The 16,496-nt window shown below is 38.3% G+C and overlaps 3 protein-coding genes across 9 annotated transcripts; all 3 read right to left on the reverse strand.

Annotated features, from left to right (window-relative positions):
• Nucleotides 1-866: 866 nt before the first annotated feature.
• LOC140777241 (squamosa promoter-binding-like protein 14) lies at nt 867-3,278 on the reverse strand. 2 transcript variants are annotated; one of them, XM_073121213.1, is made up of 3 exons: nt 2,860-3,278; nt 1,741-1,877; nt 867-1,654 (listed from the first exon to the last, which is right to left on the reverse strand). In XM_073121213.1, the coding sequence occupies exons 1-3, from the start codon at nt 3,207-3,209 to the stop codon at nt 1,053-1,055; spliced, it is 1,089 nt and encodes a 362-aa protein (XP_072977314.1). In that variant the 5' UTR covers nt 3,210-3,278; the 3' UTR covers nt 867-1,052. The 2 variants fall into 2 exon arrangements, with proteins under 2 accessions (XP_072977314.1, XP_072977313.1); XM_073121212.1 differs by having other exon boundaries at nt 867-1,657; nt 2,860-3,275.
• Nucleotides 3,279-5,860: 2,582 nt separating this feature from the next.
• LOC140778682 (uncharacterized) lies at nt 5,861-10,094 on the reverse strand. 6 transcript variants are annotated; one of them, XR_012107226.1, is made up of 3 exons: nt 9,772-10,093; nt 7,663-8,905; nt 5,861-6,315 (listed from the first exon to the last, which is right to left on the reverse strand). XR_012107226.1 is itself a non-coding variant. In XM_073123506.1 (3 exons), exon 3 carries the CDS (start codon nt 8,860-8,862, stop codon nt 8,461-8,463), a length of 402 nt encoding a protein of 133 aa, XP_072979607.1. In that variant the 5' UTR covers nt 8,863-8,905; nt 9,383-9,513; nt 9,772-10,094; the 3' UTR covers nt 5,861-8,460. The 6 variants fall into 6 exon arrangements, 1 of the variants encoding a protein (XP_072979607.1); XR_012107223.1 differs by having other exon boundaries at nt 5,861-6,829; XR_012107227.1 differs by having other exon boundaries at nt 7,654-8,905.
• A 4,118-nt stretch (nt 10,095-14,212) lies between these two features.
• On the reverse strand, nt 14,213-15,535 carry LOC140779306 (polygalacturonase inhibitor 1-like). Its single transcript, XM_073124325.1, has one exon. The coding sequence runs from the start codon at nt 15,506-15,508 to the stop codon at nt 14,498-14,500; it is 1,011 nt and encodes a 336-aa protein (XP_072980426.1). The 5' UTR covers nt 15,509-15,535; the 3' UTR covers nt 14,213-14,497.
• Between the last annotated feature and the right edge of the window lie 961 nt (nt 15,536-16,496).

The following is a 16,496-nucleotide window of genomic DNA, read 5'->3' on the forward strand; positions in this document are numbered from 1 at the left end:
GACTTATTATTTTATAATCTTAAGCTAAAATGACAATACAACTGTGATTTTTTTTTTGTAGTTTAATTTTTAATAATCCCAAGAACTGGACTTTTATAATAGATAGGTGTTTAATAATTTAAATAATATATAGATATGGCAGAATTTAAACCTTAAACCTCCACTCTAATACCATATTAACTCACTATATAAATATTTAAAATTTAAATTATAAAAGAACAATAGTTTTTAATGCGATTTTATCTTATTCATTAAAAGTGCTAAGTTACAAAATAAAAAGATAAACTATCCACGAATAGGTATGACGCCTCATTAATTTGTTTATAAAACGTTTTAATTAGAATGCTTATAAAAAGAAAGCGTGGGGCCTTCAGTTTGATTTCTTAATTCCTTATTCTCACAACAATGTCTAGTGGCATCATAGAAGGAAGCCTCCACTTGTTCTCCACTTCTCTAATTTTCTTTTATCTGTATTCTTTCTTTAGGGAATTGCCCATAGACAGATAATTTATTACCATACAGGGTTTTTGTTTAAGACCTTTAAATCCAAAGTTTATGGTGCATTTTTTCTCATGAATATTGCGACAACCACAAGTGTCAGTGAACAGCAGTCACGAGTATCAATCAATAAAACAACCAGAAAGTCCAAATGTTTGAAATGTTAATTATCTTCATTACAGTCACAAAATCTGAGAAATGGGAGCCACTGTGTGAATAGGGTTCCTTTTTCCAGGTAACAAACATTTTTAGCTCATTTGATCATATAACTGGATAGAAGAACATGAACAAATAGTAGTCTCACTAGTTTTGCAAGAGTAATACATCATGTGATATCAACCTATTATGTAAACTACCAAGATAGAGCATCAGAATATAGAACTCCTCAGAACATACTAGCACTTATAGAAGGTAGTTTTTGCACAGATCTCGAAATGAGTTTGAGATCCATGAGAACAAATCAAACAGGCGTAACAAATTTAAATTCATGATCTTGTGAATCCAAAACCAGACCCACATGATTCTGGTCTTTGAACAAAATAGAGTGCAAATGTCTATAAAGACCAGTGCATCGCATGATCTGAGTGGTTGAATGCCCTACCGGAGGCGCGATCGAGGTCTGGCCCATTTCCCTGCAGAGCTAGCTCAAGCTCACCTGAAAATTGACCACGGCGGGCGTCTGTAACCTCACCTAGTCCCAACTCATGCGGTACTTCGTGTGAACTGTTCCTACCGCCATGACCTCGAAAACCCCAGGGAGTAGTTGTGTAACTGCTTGCGGCGGTGACCGACTGAGCCATAGGAGTGCCATCAAAGCCGCTGGTTGCTGAGATTGGTTGAGTTTGGTTTCTGCTGGCATTGCTACCCCATGGCTGAGTTGACAGAAGAGAGAGAGCACAGCTGGAGTCTGCGACTCCTGCAAGACATTCACCCGGTGGAAGTTCAGAATCAGAGAATAGTGTCCCTGCTGAAGAACCTTGCATGTATGTATGTGTCCCGTGTAGAGATATTGCACTGAAACGAGGGTCGAAGCTCCCTTGCCACTGATTACCAGTCATCCGATCACCAGCCCTAACGGTTGGCCACACAGCCCCTGCAGTATTTGGATCCCTCGAGTAAGTGAAATCCATGAGAAAACTTCTGAATCTGCCGGGTTCTTCTGTTGAACAGGACAACAAAAAATGAGGTATATACATCAGAAAAATAAGAAGAAAAACATTTCAAAGACACAATGTATTTTACCATGGAAAGATGCCGGCAGGTGGCCATAACGGGATGATACAGGACCAGGCGGTGGCTTCCTGCGACGCTCATTATGGCCCGCCAAACGTCTACGACAACTCCGTTTCCCTTGGTCAAACTCAGGTAATTGGTGAAACCTGTGATATAATTAGCTGTATTAGAAATTGTTGAAACCTGGTGTAAATGATAACTGAAACTCGGTGGAATGATCCAAAAGTAGTCAGTCACTCATGATCTTATTGACGATCTGAAGGAGAACAATTGGCTAACACATGCTTACTCAAATCAAGTTCTGCAGATGGTAAAGCAGTGTGCAGTAAAACAGTACTAAACAATCAATTACCTATTATATATCCCAACACTCGTTGAAAGGTATAATCACCGACGCACAATTTTAACATCATTTATCATGGAAGATGCATGTCCATATATGCTAGTAATATGATATCTGTGCCAGATACAAAAAAGATTTACGAACATTACAATGCATAAAATTTACTGCGCAAGTGATACAGGGCAGTTGATAAGAACTGTCTTTTAATTGTTGTAGTATGCTCGTATCAATTCTTGAAAGTTGAATCATACATTCATGAGTATAAAAATTGAAGGAAATAAATTAAGGTAATTACTAACGATCCAATTAGTTTCGTACTTCATTTATATCCATCATGTTTTCCCTTCAGGTTACACTATCCTGTTGATGGGTTTTCATACCACTGGCATGTCTATGTGCATTTTGGTGTTAAAAGTTCACCTGGTCGAGTAAGCACTCCATTCACTTGACTACAAAATTCGCGGCTTATCACATGAGAAGGGAAACATCTGCCATAATTTGCCAGACTGAATATTTATTACTTACCATTGATTGAGCCTATACTTTTGAAACAGCTGAAGAGTGAGTGTTACAAACTTTCATCTCATTCAAACAAATATGTACAAAAAGAGAGAAAGAAATCATCAGCAAGATTAACCTGTGGCATAAATAGGAAGTACCAAGAAATTCGAAACAGTATAAAAACCTTTCACAAGAAAAATACCTCTTGTACATCTCATGCTGGTTCAAGATTAAATAAATCTAGCAAACCCATGATGGAAGTAAGACAGAAGAAATCAACTGACCTACTACACTGCTGACAAAACCTTTGCTCCAGCCCTCCCACAATGACCTTAGGAGACTTTGAGTGCATTGCACACACCTTGTGCCTACAGTAATAAGCCTTGGTCCCAGTAAGATCCACGTGGCAACCCTCCACCTGGCACCTGGGTGGCTGTGGGGCCCCCTGCATCATCCCCTTCCCCTTCTTTCCCGGCGCCGGCGACGAAGCCACGGCGGAATCTGGGTTCTTGGATGAACCCCCTCCACTACCACCACCTTCAAAGTAGATCTTTTTCCCAAACTTTAGCCCATTGAGGGAGTCATTGGAGCCACAGACCCCAGAGGCAGGCATGGAGCTTGAACCCATCTCCATTTCCACTTTCTACTGCTCATCCATGGCCCTTCGGACAAAGAGGGGACCAAGTGGGTTGATGGGTTGTCTTTAAAAAAAAGAAAATGAGGGATGGGGAAGGTTTGGTGGGGTTAAAACTTAAAAACTTAAAAAAGAAGGTCTTTACTGGTCTCAACTCCGTAGAAAACCAACATCTGCCACTATGGATTCATGCCATCTCGGGGAGCAGTACTCTGATAACTGTCAAAATGCTCAGGAAAAGACACGGATGTAACTTATTGAGAAGATTCATGCATTCTTTTTCATTCTAGAATAATATTATGTCAATAAATACTCTACGAAAACTTGTATTAACATGACATAATCTTATCTATTGAAAGTAATTATCATAATATTATGAGAGAACTCGATGATGTAAATGTAGCTCTGAGATAAAAAGGCTTTTAGTGGGATTTCGATACTCAATGTCCTTTCCTTTTATTTTAATATTAAAAAAAAAGAGGGAAGTGTTCTTTTAACTTGTATTGGAGACCTTTGCTTTTTTGCTTGTGGGGATAGTGAGGATGTGAATATTTTTCAGGTCTTTGGTTGGCTGGGGATGTCTTGGGAAAGTGGCTTTTGGAGATATAGTTCGGGTGCTCTTTCCTTTGATAAGATGATTCTTTTTTTTTAACCTTAAATTTTCTATTGAGTTATGGGGAGATATGGAGTACCAATGGTTTTGGGTTGTGGCCCACTTCTTTAATGAGCTCTGCTCATCTGACCTCTGTAGACTAGACTGCAAATCCAGCAGAAACTAATGAATGGATTTTATGGTGATGTAAGGTCTCATAGTTACCCCGAGTAGAGTTTGTGACCAAACTGGCCATCCCACATCTTACTATATTTCAAATTTTAATCAATAATTTATATTAAAGTTTTAAAAAAATTTAGATGTAGATTTCAAATCTATCTCTAACCAGGATTTGTGATTCCTTGTCTTTTAAGGACTGGAATCCCATGCTAAGTACACGAGGAATGAGGGAAAGAAAAAACTAGCTAATGTAATTTTTGATAAGATGACCTATCTAATTCATTTATATTCTATTTTATCACAGGAATAATCTATATTATCTCATAATTTGTATTTATATTACTATGATCTTCTCCGAGCCTCTATAACCTGAATAATTTGATCTAGTTATTATTATTTTTTTAAAACAAAGAAGAGAGAAAAAAAGAGAAGAAGTAAGTACTTACTTAGAGAAATGAATCTTTCTGCATGAACGCTGCAAAAAGTCATGTTTAACCATCAGTACATATACTATTACAGTATAACGAAATAAAACAAAGTTTTTGCCTTCTTTCTGTTGGTGAGTGAAGGTACTCTGGTACAGTAACTGCTTTTTAAATCATCATAGGTGATACCAAGACCTAGAAATAATAAAAATAAATATCCTATGTGACGAAATAAAAAGAATTGACTCTATAATTAAAAAGAAAAACACTGCTAATGTTTTTCTAATTGCAGGTAGAGTCAACTTGATTAGTTGCACTGACACTGGATCTCAGTTAATCACATGCATCCTAGATGTGGTAGGATAAATTTTATATCTCAAGATCTGTATAACCTAAAAGAGAGATAAGGCCAAATGCTGGTTATATAATTATTTTTAAATATATTTTATTTGTAATAACAACTGAGCCCACTGGGCCCCTTTTACATTATTATGTTTGTTATATACATTCTCTAATAATTTTGTTTTGAGGTAATTTGATTGGAGTAGACGTTACTATTTAGTGCGAGAGTGGGAGTGTGAAGCATGCGCTGTGGAAATTAGAACCACCTTTTGATGGTTGGTTGAAGAATTCATGGGTGTTGTACGGGGGATCAAACGAGGCATGACCACCGAGATGCTTTGCACAGCAAGTGAACAGTTGGAAGCGCGTACACGAGACTTCTTTCTCTCTCTCTCTCTCTCTCTCTCTCTCGGAAAACAAACAAACTCCTGCGGCATGTCTGGGATTGCTGTAGCCTCTCACGTGAATCGTGTCTCGTTGTCCCATTTCTGTGAACAGTTTAATAAATTTCGAACAATCTTTACCCCCCCCCCCCCCCCCCCCCCCTCTCCACTATCTGGCAGCAGATCATCTCCAGCTTTGGTTCCAGGAAATTTCGCAGGCGGGATGCGTGGGAGCTCGTGATGGTGCCAGTAAAGATTTATTATTCGTTTTTCGTCTCTTTTATTTATTTTTAAATTAAAAAAACTACTGGTAGAGCTTGACTAACGACGACCACATTGCCAAGTCTATTCGCTAAAGATTAAAAGCTCATACAGAGCATTAAAGTTTGAAATGGCAATTCAATCAAGCACTACAAAAAAGAAAAATCTTTGCACTTAGGATGTGCTTTCCTCTCTTTGTTTCACTAGAAAATTTCCGCAGGTATTATCAGTAGGAAGGTAAATTTCTGGGAGGGCCTGGTAAGTAATCTCTAGTTCTTTCTCCTTGCTGAAAAGGGTCTGAACTGTGAAAGACAAGGGTTCATAACATGCTTCCTCAACTAAACAATGGGTACATAGAACATTAAAGGCAACAGGTTGCTTTTGTTGAACTGGTATGCTACACAAAGATAGATAAACAACGGGATAGGATTTGGCATGAATGACAACAGAGTTTGAAGACATAAAATCTAACCAACTGCTACTTTTCTTCTTCCAAATAGTTCAGATGCAATGTGTTTATCTATGAAGCGACAAAGAATAATCTGACTTGAATCAAAACAACATCATGGCAAGTCATAATAAAAAGAGAACATGAAGTCGGCCGAGCTCACATAAGCTGTCAAAATTATTGCCTTCATCTTTATTCTTAAATACTAGTCCTATTTTTCCCAGAAAACAAAAGTAAGGATACTCGACTTGCTGCATGAAATTCTTGCGGAAGTTAGGATCGTGACTGAATATTAACCTGTCACTTGAATTTGATGCACTAACTTGTTCATCTCTTGATTGAAATAGCTGATGCAGCAGTGCCTCCCTCTTCTAATAGAATAAGTCACTCTGCCTCAGAAATCGCCAATTTTTGCTCAAAGTGATTATACATTGTTTGAAGAGATTTCTCCACTCTCTCATCATAACTTTAGAGGCTGAGCATCAGAAAGAAAGCAGCACAAGGAATCAGAGGCACAAAATGATTAATATCTACACTTTAAAATTTCAAGTCTCACTTCAGACATGATTCCGAACCTCTAATGTATCTTCTTTACAAACAGACCACCATGAACTCTAGCATATTAAAGGAAATCTGACAAGTGCAAAACGTTGAACCAACATGACAAATTCTATTTAGCACGAAAGGAGTGCCGCAATTTAGCAATATATTCTGCCAAGTGCAAAACTGTGGAATCATAGACAATCATGCAGTAGATTGTTATTAAAAACTGCGTCTTGCGAAGCAACCATGCTAAACTATCTCAATAATTCTTCTGCTTCTTTGAGTATTGACTCAGATGTTCCATAAGTCTGAAGCTAAAAAGGAACAATTGTAGAAAGTAAAAAAGGAAGAGACAATGCAGGTCAGAGTATCACATTGAACTTGAGTTAGCTAATAATGTGCCTAAACTTCTGAAGTCGAACCCAGCAACTCTGACCTAATGAATTCTGCAGCATTCCATAAGAAATACCTAGTTAGGTAATGCCAAAAATTCTACAAATCATGGAAAAAGGACACAGAATTTACGTCACCAAGTTTAAAAGATTAAACAAGAAGAGAGATGCATATAATGCATGCCAACAGAAAGGCAGAGCAGTGCACCATGGCATGCATGCACATATGGTGGTATCTTGGGTTACATTAAATTCCATAAGTTGTTATCCCCTTGCTCCTGTGCTAACTGTGGTAGCAATATTAACAATATTAATTTATGAAATTTCAGATATCATTGTTATGGCCCCTCAGTTTGCAAATTCATGTTGGCCATGTATAGAGATCGTTGTGTCATTTATACATATGCGTTTAACTTACATCACACTAAAACCAGCACCACTACCAGCTATACTGAACACTACTAATATGACTTTTAGAACACATTGCTGAAATGTACCAATCAGAGGATCAAATAAGGCAGGCAAGTTCAAAAATGAGGAAACTGGTTGATTCTTGCTCTCTTAGAATGTCAAAAAGCTGAAAAAACTAAATGTTCCACAAGAAACATATTAATAGCATTTACATCAACTCCAAATAGCAAAAGGAGTGACAGTTAATCATATTAGAAAGTAAATAAGTTGTACCTGTGAAACTATTTGCTAGTACAAGCATAACCAAGTCTGATAATTATAAATATATGTTTTAGAAAATAAGTGGTCCAATAGAAACCAAATGACATAATGAATAAATTATAGACCAGTATCAGAGTGGCAAAGACAAGAAACGAGAAAATAATGAATAAATTATATAGAATGACTAGGACATAAAAAATACTGACATAAGATACCTCCAAGTCCTTTGAAACAGTTGGAGTGCTTTCTTATAATAAAACTTCAATGTCACGTCAGGGAGGCATTAATGCCCTTGAATACCCTTTTAAGGTTTCAACCATGTAGATGAAATCTGATACCTGTAAAGAGATGCAAGAGAACACAAAACAGACGGCATCCATCTCACGAGCACTTTCACTTCCTATCACTAGGATTGGAGAATCATTAACATATTAAAATATGCTGATGGGAAGTTAAAAAAAGAAAAAAAAGAGATCTTCCATCCTCTAAATTTCACTAAAGATGAACAAATATAAGTTAACATCCAAACTAGGAACTAGATATTGTGTCTTCAAATTTTAACTTTAAAGACAAGCAATTTGACCTTTTTATAGTTCAAAGTCGTTATGCTTGCAATCATGGGAGGAAAAGTCTCAAAATTAAAACTTTTCTTCAAAAATTCAATCATCAAATGTAGACGTAAAGTGGCAAGAGAAGAACAGACTATTGGATACAAGAACTTCATTTGAGATTCCTTGGAATCAAGAAGCTACAATTAAGCTATAGAAGATAAGTCTTAGTAGTTCTGAGTCTTCTGACTCTGGTGATGATTGAACAATGAGAGCAGATAGTCACCAGTCTGCTAATTCATTCATCCTTGAACAAAAGATGTACTATTTAAGAGAAAAACAAACAGGGAAAAGATAGAAATATATGTGAAGGGCAAAAAGATGCATCACCGAGGACTCTAGGATGCCTGATATATCGAGTAACAGGAGTGATCTGAAAACCAGCAGTAACAATTGCTCAAAATCTCACTTGCACTCAACTCCTGCTTCAGCAGCTCGTCGAGGCTTGCTCTTTCGCCTGCTTCCATTTGCCCGGAACCCATTAGACCTGTTGGATTCATCATTGCTCACTTGGATCACAGAATTTTTTTCCTCCAGGACTGAGTCAGAACTTTCTTTCACCTGTGAATGCCTTCTCCTCTTCTTTCCATTTTCAGCTAAGCTTTTGACCTCTTTGCTTGAGGCCATGGGTTTGACATCATCTCCTTCTTCTACTTTCTCAATGTCATCTTCATCAAAGTCTTCCTTCAAAGGTTTCTGTGGCCTTCCCCTCCTCCTATATGCAGGGACCACTTCTTCACCACCGCTCCCTGGATCCTCGTGTGTAGTGACAGCAGTCTTCTTCCCTTTTCCTCTCCCTCTACCCATTTAACCCAAATCACAATGGAAATACCTCAAACAATCATAGAAACTGCAAGAGTGGATTAAAAATAGTCTCAGTTTAATTGCATTGCTTTATGTATCTACGCAAGTAAAGTGGAATATAAAAGAAGTTCACCATCAACTACAGAAAAAAACAATCTAAACAGCCTGATGATGCTAAAAAGAAACCCACACTACACAGCACACAAAGATCTCTAAAAATTTGACGATGCTAAAAGAAGCCAACAGAAAACCATGCCCTTAATCCTTTTCTGGAGCACAATGGTAGAATCACTTATAACATTTATAGGCGAAAAGAGGGATTGAAGAAGACTTGCAAGTTACAAATAAAGGAGCGCAAGAAGTAGCTCAGATCAAGGATCTAATTTTCAATTGCAACTTGTATAAATTGAAAGAGATATATCCAAACTCCAAAGATGCAGAAGATAATACAAAAAGCCCCATAAGGGGAAAAACTGTGTGTGTGAATCATGCAATAAGAGATGATACAAGAAATCAACGATACCTTTTTCGCACGATCAAAATATACTTTTTCAATCAAAAGCAAGGAGAACAGATCGATGGCAGCTTCAAAAGAAGAAACTGAAGGCAAGAGACATCAGTCACCAAAACTGAGTGAAACCAAGAGCATCAAAACTGCACAAAGACATCCAATATTGCTGAAACTTATTTGCCAACACTTTTATAAGCAATAGAAGATAGAACATATTCATTCGATCAAATCCATCGAAAGGACGACGACAATATAGCAATACAGTTAAAAGCGATGCAAAACTATTACCAATACCTTCAAGAAACCCAAAATTCAAATACTAATCCATTCAAGGAAAAAACAAGCAACTTTTTTGTCATTTAAATGCCAAAAGAAGGCAAGGAAAAGGATATGAAACTGACCTCGAATGAGGATACCATCTTTCCAATAACTTCTAGTATCCCATTCCTTCTATAAAGAAAAAAAGCATCGGACGTAGGACTTCTACGGATTTTGGAAGAAACCAAGTGAGGATTTGATGTCTCAAACGATGTTTCCCGGATTAAACAGCCAATACTCAGATCAGAAATGAGAGAAGCAGTGCCAGATTTAACCAAAGAGGGTAGGATTTGATCAGCTAAACCTCCAGCAGTCGAGCACCAATAAGAGCTGCGAGAAGAGCAAAGCAGCGAACAAAGCAGCTGCGGCAGCGCAAGATGGTGAAGAGAGAGTACAGAGGAGATATTTCTTACAAAATGATAATTAAATCTCCATTTTAATAAATTTTGGACTAATTTATATTTTAAAATGCCAAAATTACCCCTGATTGGTAGTATGTAAATCCGGAAAGCATAGCAATGTGGGTTCAGGGATCTGTGTGCCACGGCCACCGGAACGGATTCAATCTGTGGTTATTGCCTTATTGGTTGGTGAGGGGTAAAAGAGGCATTTTATCCTGATTTCTTTTTTTTTGTAAATTGGTCCCTAGGATTTATTTTAATGAAATTCAAGGCCACATCTGGCGGACGTGCTTCCTCGTTTGGCGGCAGATTCGTCGGAACGACGACCGATCATTTGCATTTTGACAGTAATTACGCTTTTTTATTCCCTTGAAAACTTTAATAGTTCCTAATGACGATAATGCCCTCGGCAATCGAGACCATCATTATGGGGCCCAGAAATACAAGTACGGCCCACACAGGCCTGCAGTCTAGAATCTTGGGCACGCCGCCCCAAGGCCCAGAGCCTACGGGTCTAACCATGTGTTTAATTAATGGGTACTTTGCTCGTATACTCTCTAATAAAGGCCCGTTTGGCAAACATATAATAAAAAATTGGGATACGTAGAATATCAGGATAAAGGTAATTATTGAATAAAAATATGAGAATGGTGTCTGATTGTAACAGTTGAAATTAAAAATAAAATAATCAAAATGTATTATTATCTTTTTTTTCACAAATACCCCTTGTGAATCTTAGAATTATATAATTTAATTATATTTAATTTTTAATAATCTAATGTAAAGGTAACTAATTAAATATTTAATTTATTAAGAAGATATCCCTCGTAATCATCAAAAGCCAAAACATGAAAATATTGAACTCATATATGCAACAGCTATGAGTTCTAAACGTTAAACCCAAAAACAATGATCGGTTTAATTAAGCGAGAAACCTTCCGCATACCTCAAATTATGCGTAGTTTCTCGACCGACCGCGTATTGTACGGGTATTTTAGAGTTCACGATGCGCGACAATACAGTATAAATATACTCCGGGTGCGGACCGCGCCATTGAGTCGTTCAAATTGGTATGTCCGATGTTTCTTCTCCTGCTCTCCTCCCGCTCCTAAACCCTAGACCATGGAGATGCACATCTCCCATTCTTTCTTTATCTCGAGATCACAAATCATAGATTCATGCTTCTTCTTTGGAAAGATCCCAAAATGAGGCAAGGAAGTGGCGATCGATGGGAGATTATTCGAGGGATCAAGAAGCGAAGCATTGCTTAAGCTTTGAGGGTAATTTCTCCCCTCTCTTTAGTTTATGTTTTATTGATATCCATGCTTCTTCCTTGCAAAGATCTCAAGACGACGCAAAGAAGTGGCGAACGTCGGGAGACGATTCGGGGGATAAAGAAGCAAAGAGTTGATTCAATTTTGAGGTAATTTCTTCTCGATCTATCTCTATGATTTATATTTTATTGATCTCCTATAAGTTTTCTTTTGGTTTCTAGGGCTTAATTTCAAAATAGATGTAAAGGAATTGTTTGTATTAGATGTTAGCGACTTAGGTTTGCAGTCCTCTTCTGTGAGAAATTCTTTTGATCTCGTGCTTATATGTATTGATCCTAGATCTAATGATGATCAGGCTTTTGTTGATTGCCTACTGGTCCGTGGTTACGGAATTTCCTTAAATTTAGTATAAGCGAGCCTTAGATCTATTCTATTCTATTATGTTCTGTTCTGTTCTGTTTTGATTTTCTTTCCTTCTTTCATTCCTTTCTTTATCATCTTTATCTTCTCTCTTTTGTTGAGAAGTTATTTCAATTTGGTGCTTGTATGTACTGAACCTAGATCAACTGATCATTATGGTTTGTTTGATTGCTATTTGGTATTCAGTTATAGAATTTATTCTTGAAACTTAGTTGTGGAGCTCTGTAGAAGTCGTCACCGGCTTGAGAGCAAGCTCCAAGCCGGCAGCACCTGCTATATAAGGAAGAGAAGGTTGTGTTGGATGTGAGGTGCCATGGTGCACGAGAATGAAGTGTGGGAGATCTAATTTGCACACTTATAAAGATATTATCTATAATTTGAGTTCCACCATTCATTAGTCAACAAAATTTTCATGTTGGAGCTTTATCCTAGGAGAGAAATCCGAAATCCCGGAATAACAAGTTGGATCCCAACTATTTTTATTTCTTGTTGTAATTGGTGTTTGTTAAGTGTTTTATGTCTCTTTGGCATAGCATTATCCTAGAAGAAGGGAAATCCAAAATCCCTAAATCACATGTCAGTTTCCCAACTTTTTATATTTCATCATCTATTTCTATGTCCCATAATAGGTGCTTCTCTTGGGTTTCATGAGTCTAAACTACAATGAAGTTGGATTGTTTTAACCGTCAACTGCCTTAAGATATCATAATAATTTCCTAAGTATGTTTTCAGTGACGAATATTATTAGCATGTTGTCGGCGGTTGTAGAAAAAAAGAATTTTATTTTTGGAGTTTTCTCATCTTTGAATTGCACTATTAACGACCCGTATTATTGGGAAAGTTATTTGTTAGTGATGAATACCGTCAGAATCTTGGTCCTGATGACATAATATCAGCCATCAGATGCTGAAATTCTTACAAGTATGACAAATCGTGTTCTACTCTATTATATTGCTAGCTATTAATTTTTCTTTACTGGATTGGTTGAATTATTTCATAGCATAGGCTTTATGTGGTTTATATATTGAATCCTGGTGTGATACTGTGATGCCACTTTGAGCTAATAATCATCACTACTGACATGATTTCAGATATATATATATTATAAAGATTACATGCTTAATTTATTCTGATTCATATTAAACCAGCAAAACAAACTAGCTGTATGTTGATTTTAGTCAGAATTCTGTACTTCTTTTGGACACCTTGTAGCTGCACACAGAAGCTGTTCTGATCTGCAGTTTCACTGCTTTTCAAAGTATGTAGCTCATATGTTGTTTTACAATGGGAGTCATCCATTGAATGCTTGCTTCAAGAAGTTTCTCAGCCCTTTACTTTTAATTAGTATGATCTAACTGAAGAATGGTGTGATGCGACACTCGCTCAACCCCTATGAACAACTGGTCTTTTATTCTATTTCATCTTCTATTTATCTTTCCTTGAGCTTGGTTGGCATGCAGGTGAAAGCACAAAGATGACAAGACCTAAAAGACTTCTGTTGATCTCTAACCCATAGCGTTTCCAAATTGCAATTATCTGGGGAACAAGGTGACATCCTTTGGACCTCTTTTCTTCTTGTATTTTGTGTCGATTCTAGTTATGCTTTTTGCTATGATAAATGGTGCAAATTCTGGAAGATAAAATCCTTGTTATATTGATTTAAGTGGAGCAGATAGTTAGGTTTGCCTCCTGCCTGTTTCTTCATTATCAATTTAAGAGGAACAGATAATTAGGTTTCCCTCCTGCCTGTTTCTTCGCCTGTCCAGGATAAAGCTGGCTTCTTCTGTTGTGATTAAGAAATTTTTTCCCAAAACGTATAGTTGCAATGGAGAAGAACTAAGTCGCTGCGTAAACATAGATTGGTAAGAAGAATCGAGTTGTTCAAGTTGGATATGATGTGCCTCGAAGGATCAAATTACGTAATCTCGCCTGGATTATGAGAATTCATCAGAGGAAGATAGGTTGTGATGAACTCGATGTAAACATAGAAGCTGCAGTTGAGACATCCTTATGAAAGGCACCCCTTGTTTGGCGGGCGAGATATATGTCATCAATTTAATGAGAAGGAACGCTGCACATTTTAGTCTATTAGCGTAGATATGGACAACATCTTTCTTAGGATTGGCCATCAGATCTCACATGTTCGAAAACTATGGAGGCCATTTAATAGCGGAAAACTTTTGAGAATTGTCACGTAAGAGAGATCTAGTGAAGGCTTAAACGTCCCAGGCTTGGGTTATAGTTCATACAACTGGGGTTGATCCAGACAGAGATATATGAGGAATATCACGGGGAGTAGTAGGTGTAAGCTGATTAGAAAGGGATCAAATTTCCTTCTGACCATGGACAGGTTTGGCTTTATAAGAGAAGCGAGTCTCCTGGGGAAACTCCAATGAGGAGTGAAAGAATAATACGGACGTATGCTAAATAAGTAAATATTCTCCCGTTAAAGCCACACTCTGTAACAAGCCCTGGAACGTGGTAAAGATCTTCAGTTCCATGTGCCATGTGTGATGTGTCCCACACAGCCACATTTGAAGTGAAAAGTTGAAAGGTGGCAGCTTAACTGTTGACTTGTCTTATACATTTATCTAGTCATAAAGACGCTTATTATTAAATATTATTGCTAGTCAGCTTAACTACACGAACCAAAGCAGAAATGCTTAAAAATGGAAATGGGCGTTGACAGTCTTGTGAGATTGACTTTTATCAGTTCAGTTCATCACCGGCTTTTGGCAGGGAGGCAGTGGCGTTCCGCAGAGGCACTTGTTGTGGAGGTAGCAGTCGGCGCTATGCCACTCCATATACCTGCCCGTCGGGATCTCTCCGCAGAGTCGGTTGTATGTGAGGTTCAGGTAACCCAGATTGTTGAGCCCCTTGAGCGATTTGGGGATGCTTCCATTGATCCGGTTGTGGCTGAGGTCCAGGTGGTTCAGGTAATGGGGGAGAATCACATGAGTTAGATCGAACTCTAGCTCGTTCCACGACAAGTCAATGCTTCTGGTATGCTTCCCGATCCCAAACAAGAAAGAGGGATCACCTCTAAGCCTGTTGTGCGAGAGATCCATGGCGTCGAGGCCATCGTCCCCGTAGGACCGTGGGATCTCGCCGGTCAATTTGTTGTTGGAGAGCGTAAGCGATAGGCCGTATTGCCCGTGTAGAAGGTTTGGTGGTATGGCCCCGGAGAAGCTATTGAAGCCGAGATCTAAGTCACCAAGACTTGGGAGGGTACTAAGGAACCGTGGGATGGGCCCGGATATCTTGTTGTTAGATAGAGTGAGAGCAGCAAGATTGGTGCAATTGGCGAGGAACTCGGGGATGGGGCCGGAGAAGGAGGTGACCCTTATTAAAAGGGACGCGAGGTTGGAGAGCTTGGCAAAGGATGAAGGGATAGGACCGGTGAGGCGTGGGATGTAAGCGATTTCTAGGCTTGTGAGTTCCGACAGGTCGCCGATGGCTGGCGGTATGCGACCAGATACGTTGGCGAACGAGAGGCCGAGGTACTCCACCCGGCCTTCGTCGCTGCATACGATGTGGTCCCAGGTGCAGCAGTCAGTGGAAGGGATCCATGTGGAGAGGAAGGCAGGGTTGCCCCAGTTTTTTTTTATTTTGAGAAGGGTTACGTGGTCGCTTTCGTGGCAAACGGCGGCGGACGCTCTGTTGGCCAAAGTGATTAGGAAGAACAAAAATAGAGGGAGGATGAACCAGAGGCTTGGTGGAGACATTATTCTTACTAGAAGATCCTGACTAGATTTTTACTTGGGGTAGGAGTGGATAAGTATAGCATTCATATTTATAGGAATCATTCGAAGTTACGTGCCCGGTTCTATGGGCTTCACTTGGCAACGGATTTCTGAACATAGTTATGACACAACGATAAGCAAGTCAGTAACTTGTAGCTTTGAAATTTAGGAGATCCAATGAATACCGTAAACGAGGTGAAGACTGCAGAGTTAAGGCCATGGAATGGAGTCATTTGGCAAAGTTGATTGTTTATCCATTAATTATTACTAGTGGAAGATACTGCATGTGCTACGCTGCACTGAGAAAGAAGGATAAGATTCTTTCCAGCCCTGATTGCAGTAATCGCCTTCACTCGAAGTCCTTCAAAGCTTGATTGGTTGCCGAAGGCTGTGAAAAAACAAAAAGGTGATTGTCGAATACACTCTCAAGATTGCATTTACGGTGATACTCTTATTAGGGTTGTTTAGTTACTATAAAGTTAAAAAAAGAAAGTACTCATTTTCAGTTGTTTTTAATGTTTGATTGTAAAAAGTAAATTAAAGACGTGACTTTCTTATCTATTTTAAAAAAAAATTAGAAAAGAATTATTTCACTGAAATAAAATGTTTTGTTAAACTCTTGCCAAATGTGCTGCTTTGCATTACTCAGGCACCTCAAGAGAGATTAGATAAGTTGATCTAACTTGCTTATTAGAACATATAATGGAGTTATGTTGAGAGTGACTGACCCAATGCACTTTTACAAGTGCATTTCAACATATCCCAATTTGGCAGTCATTTAGGAGCTTTTGTGTAACCTGACTGCTGAAAGGAATGATCTGCGGTGGAGACTCCAAATGATCTGCTTTCTACAGGGAGTTTGGCTTCTCCCAAGTAGTGGTTTAAATTTAATTTTGGCAGACTAAGTTCCTACTTAGCACTGCTAGAAATTATTTCGTACCTTATACCAGGAGATGGATATATATCCTTC

The sequence above is a fragment of the Typha angustifolia genome, chromosome 15, assembly GCF_048772165.1.
Source record: "Typha angustifolia cultivar Huaian chromosome 15, ASM4877216v1, whole genome shotgun sequence".
Taxonomy (NCBI): Eukaryota; Viridiplantae; Streptophyta; class Magnoliopsida; order Poales; family Typhaceae; genus Typha; species Typha angustifolia.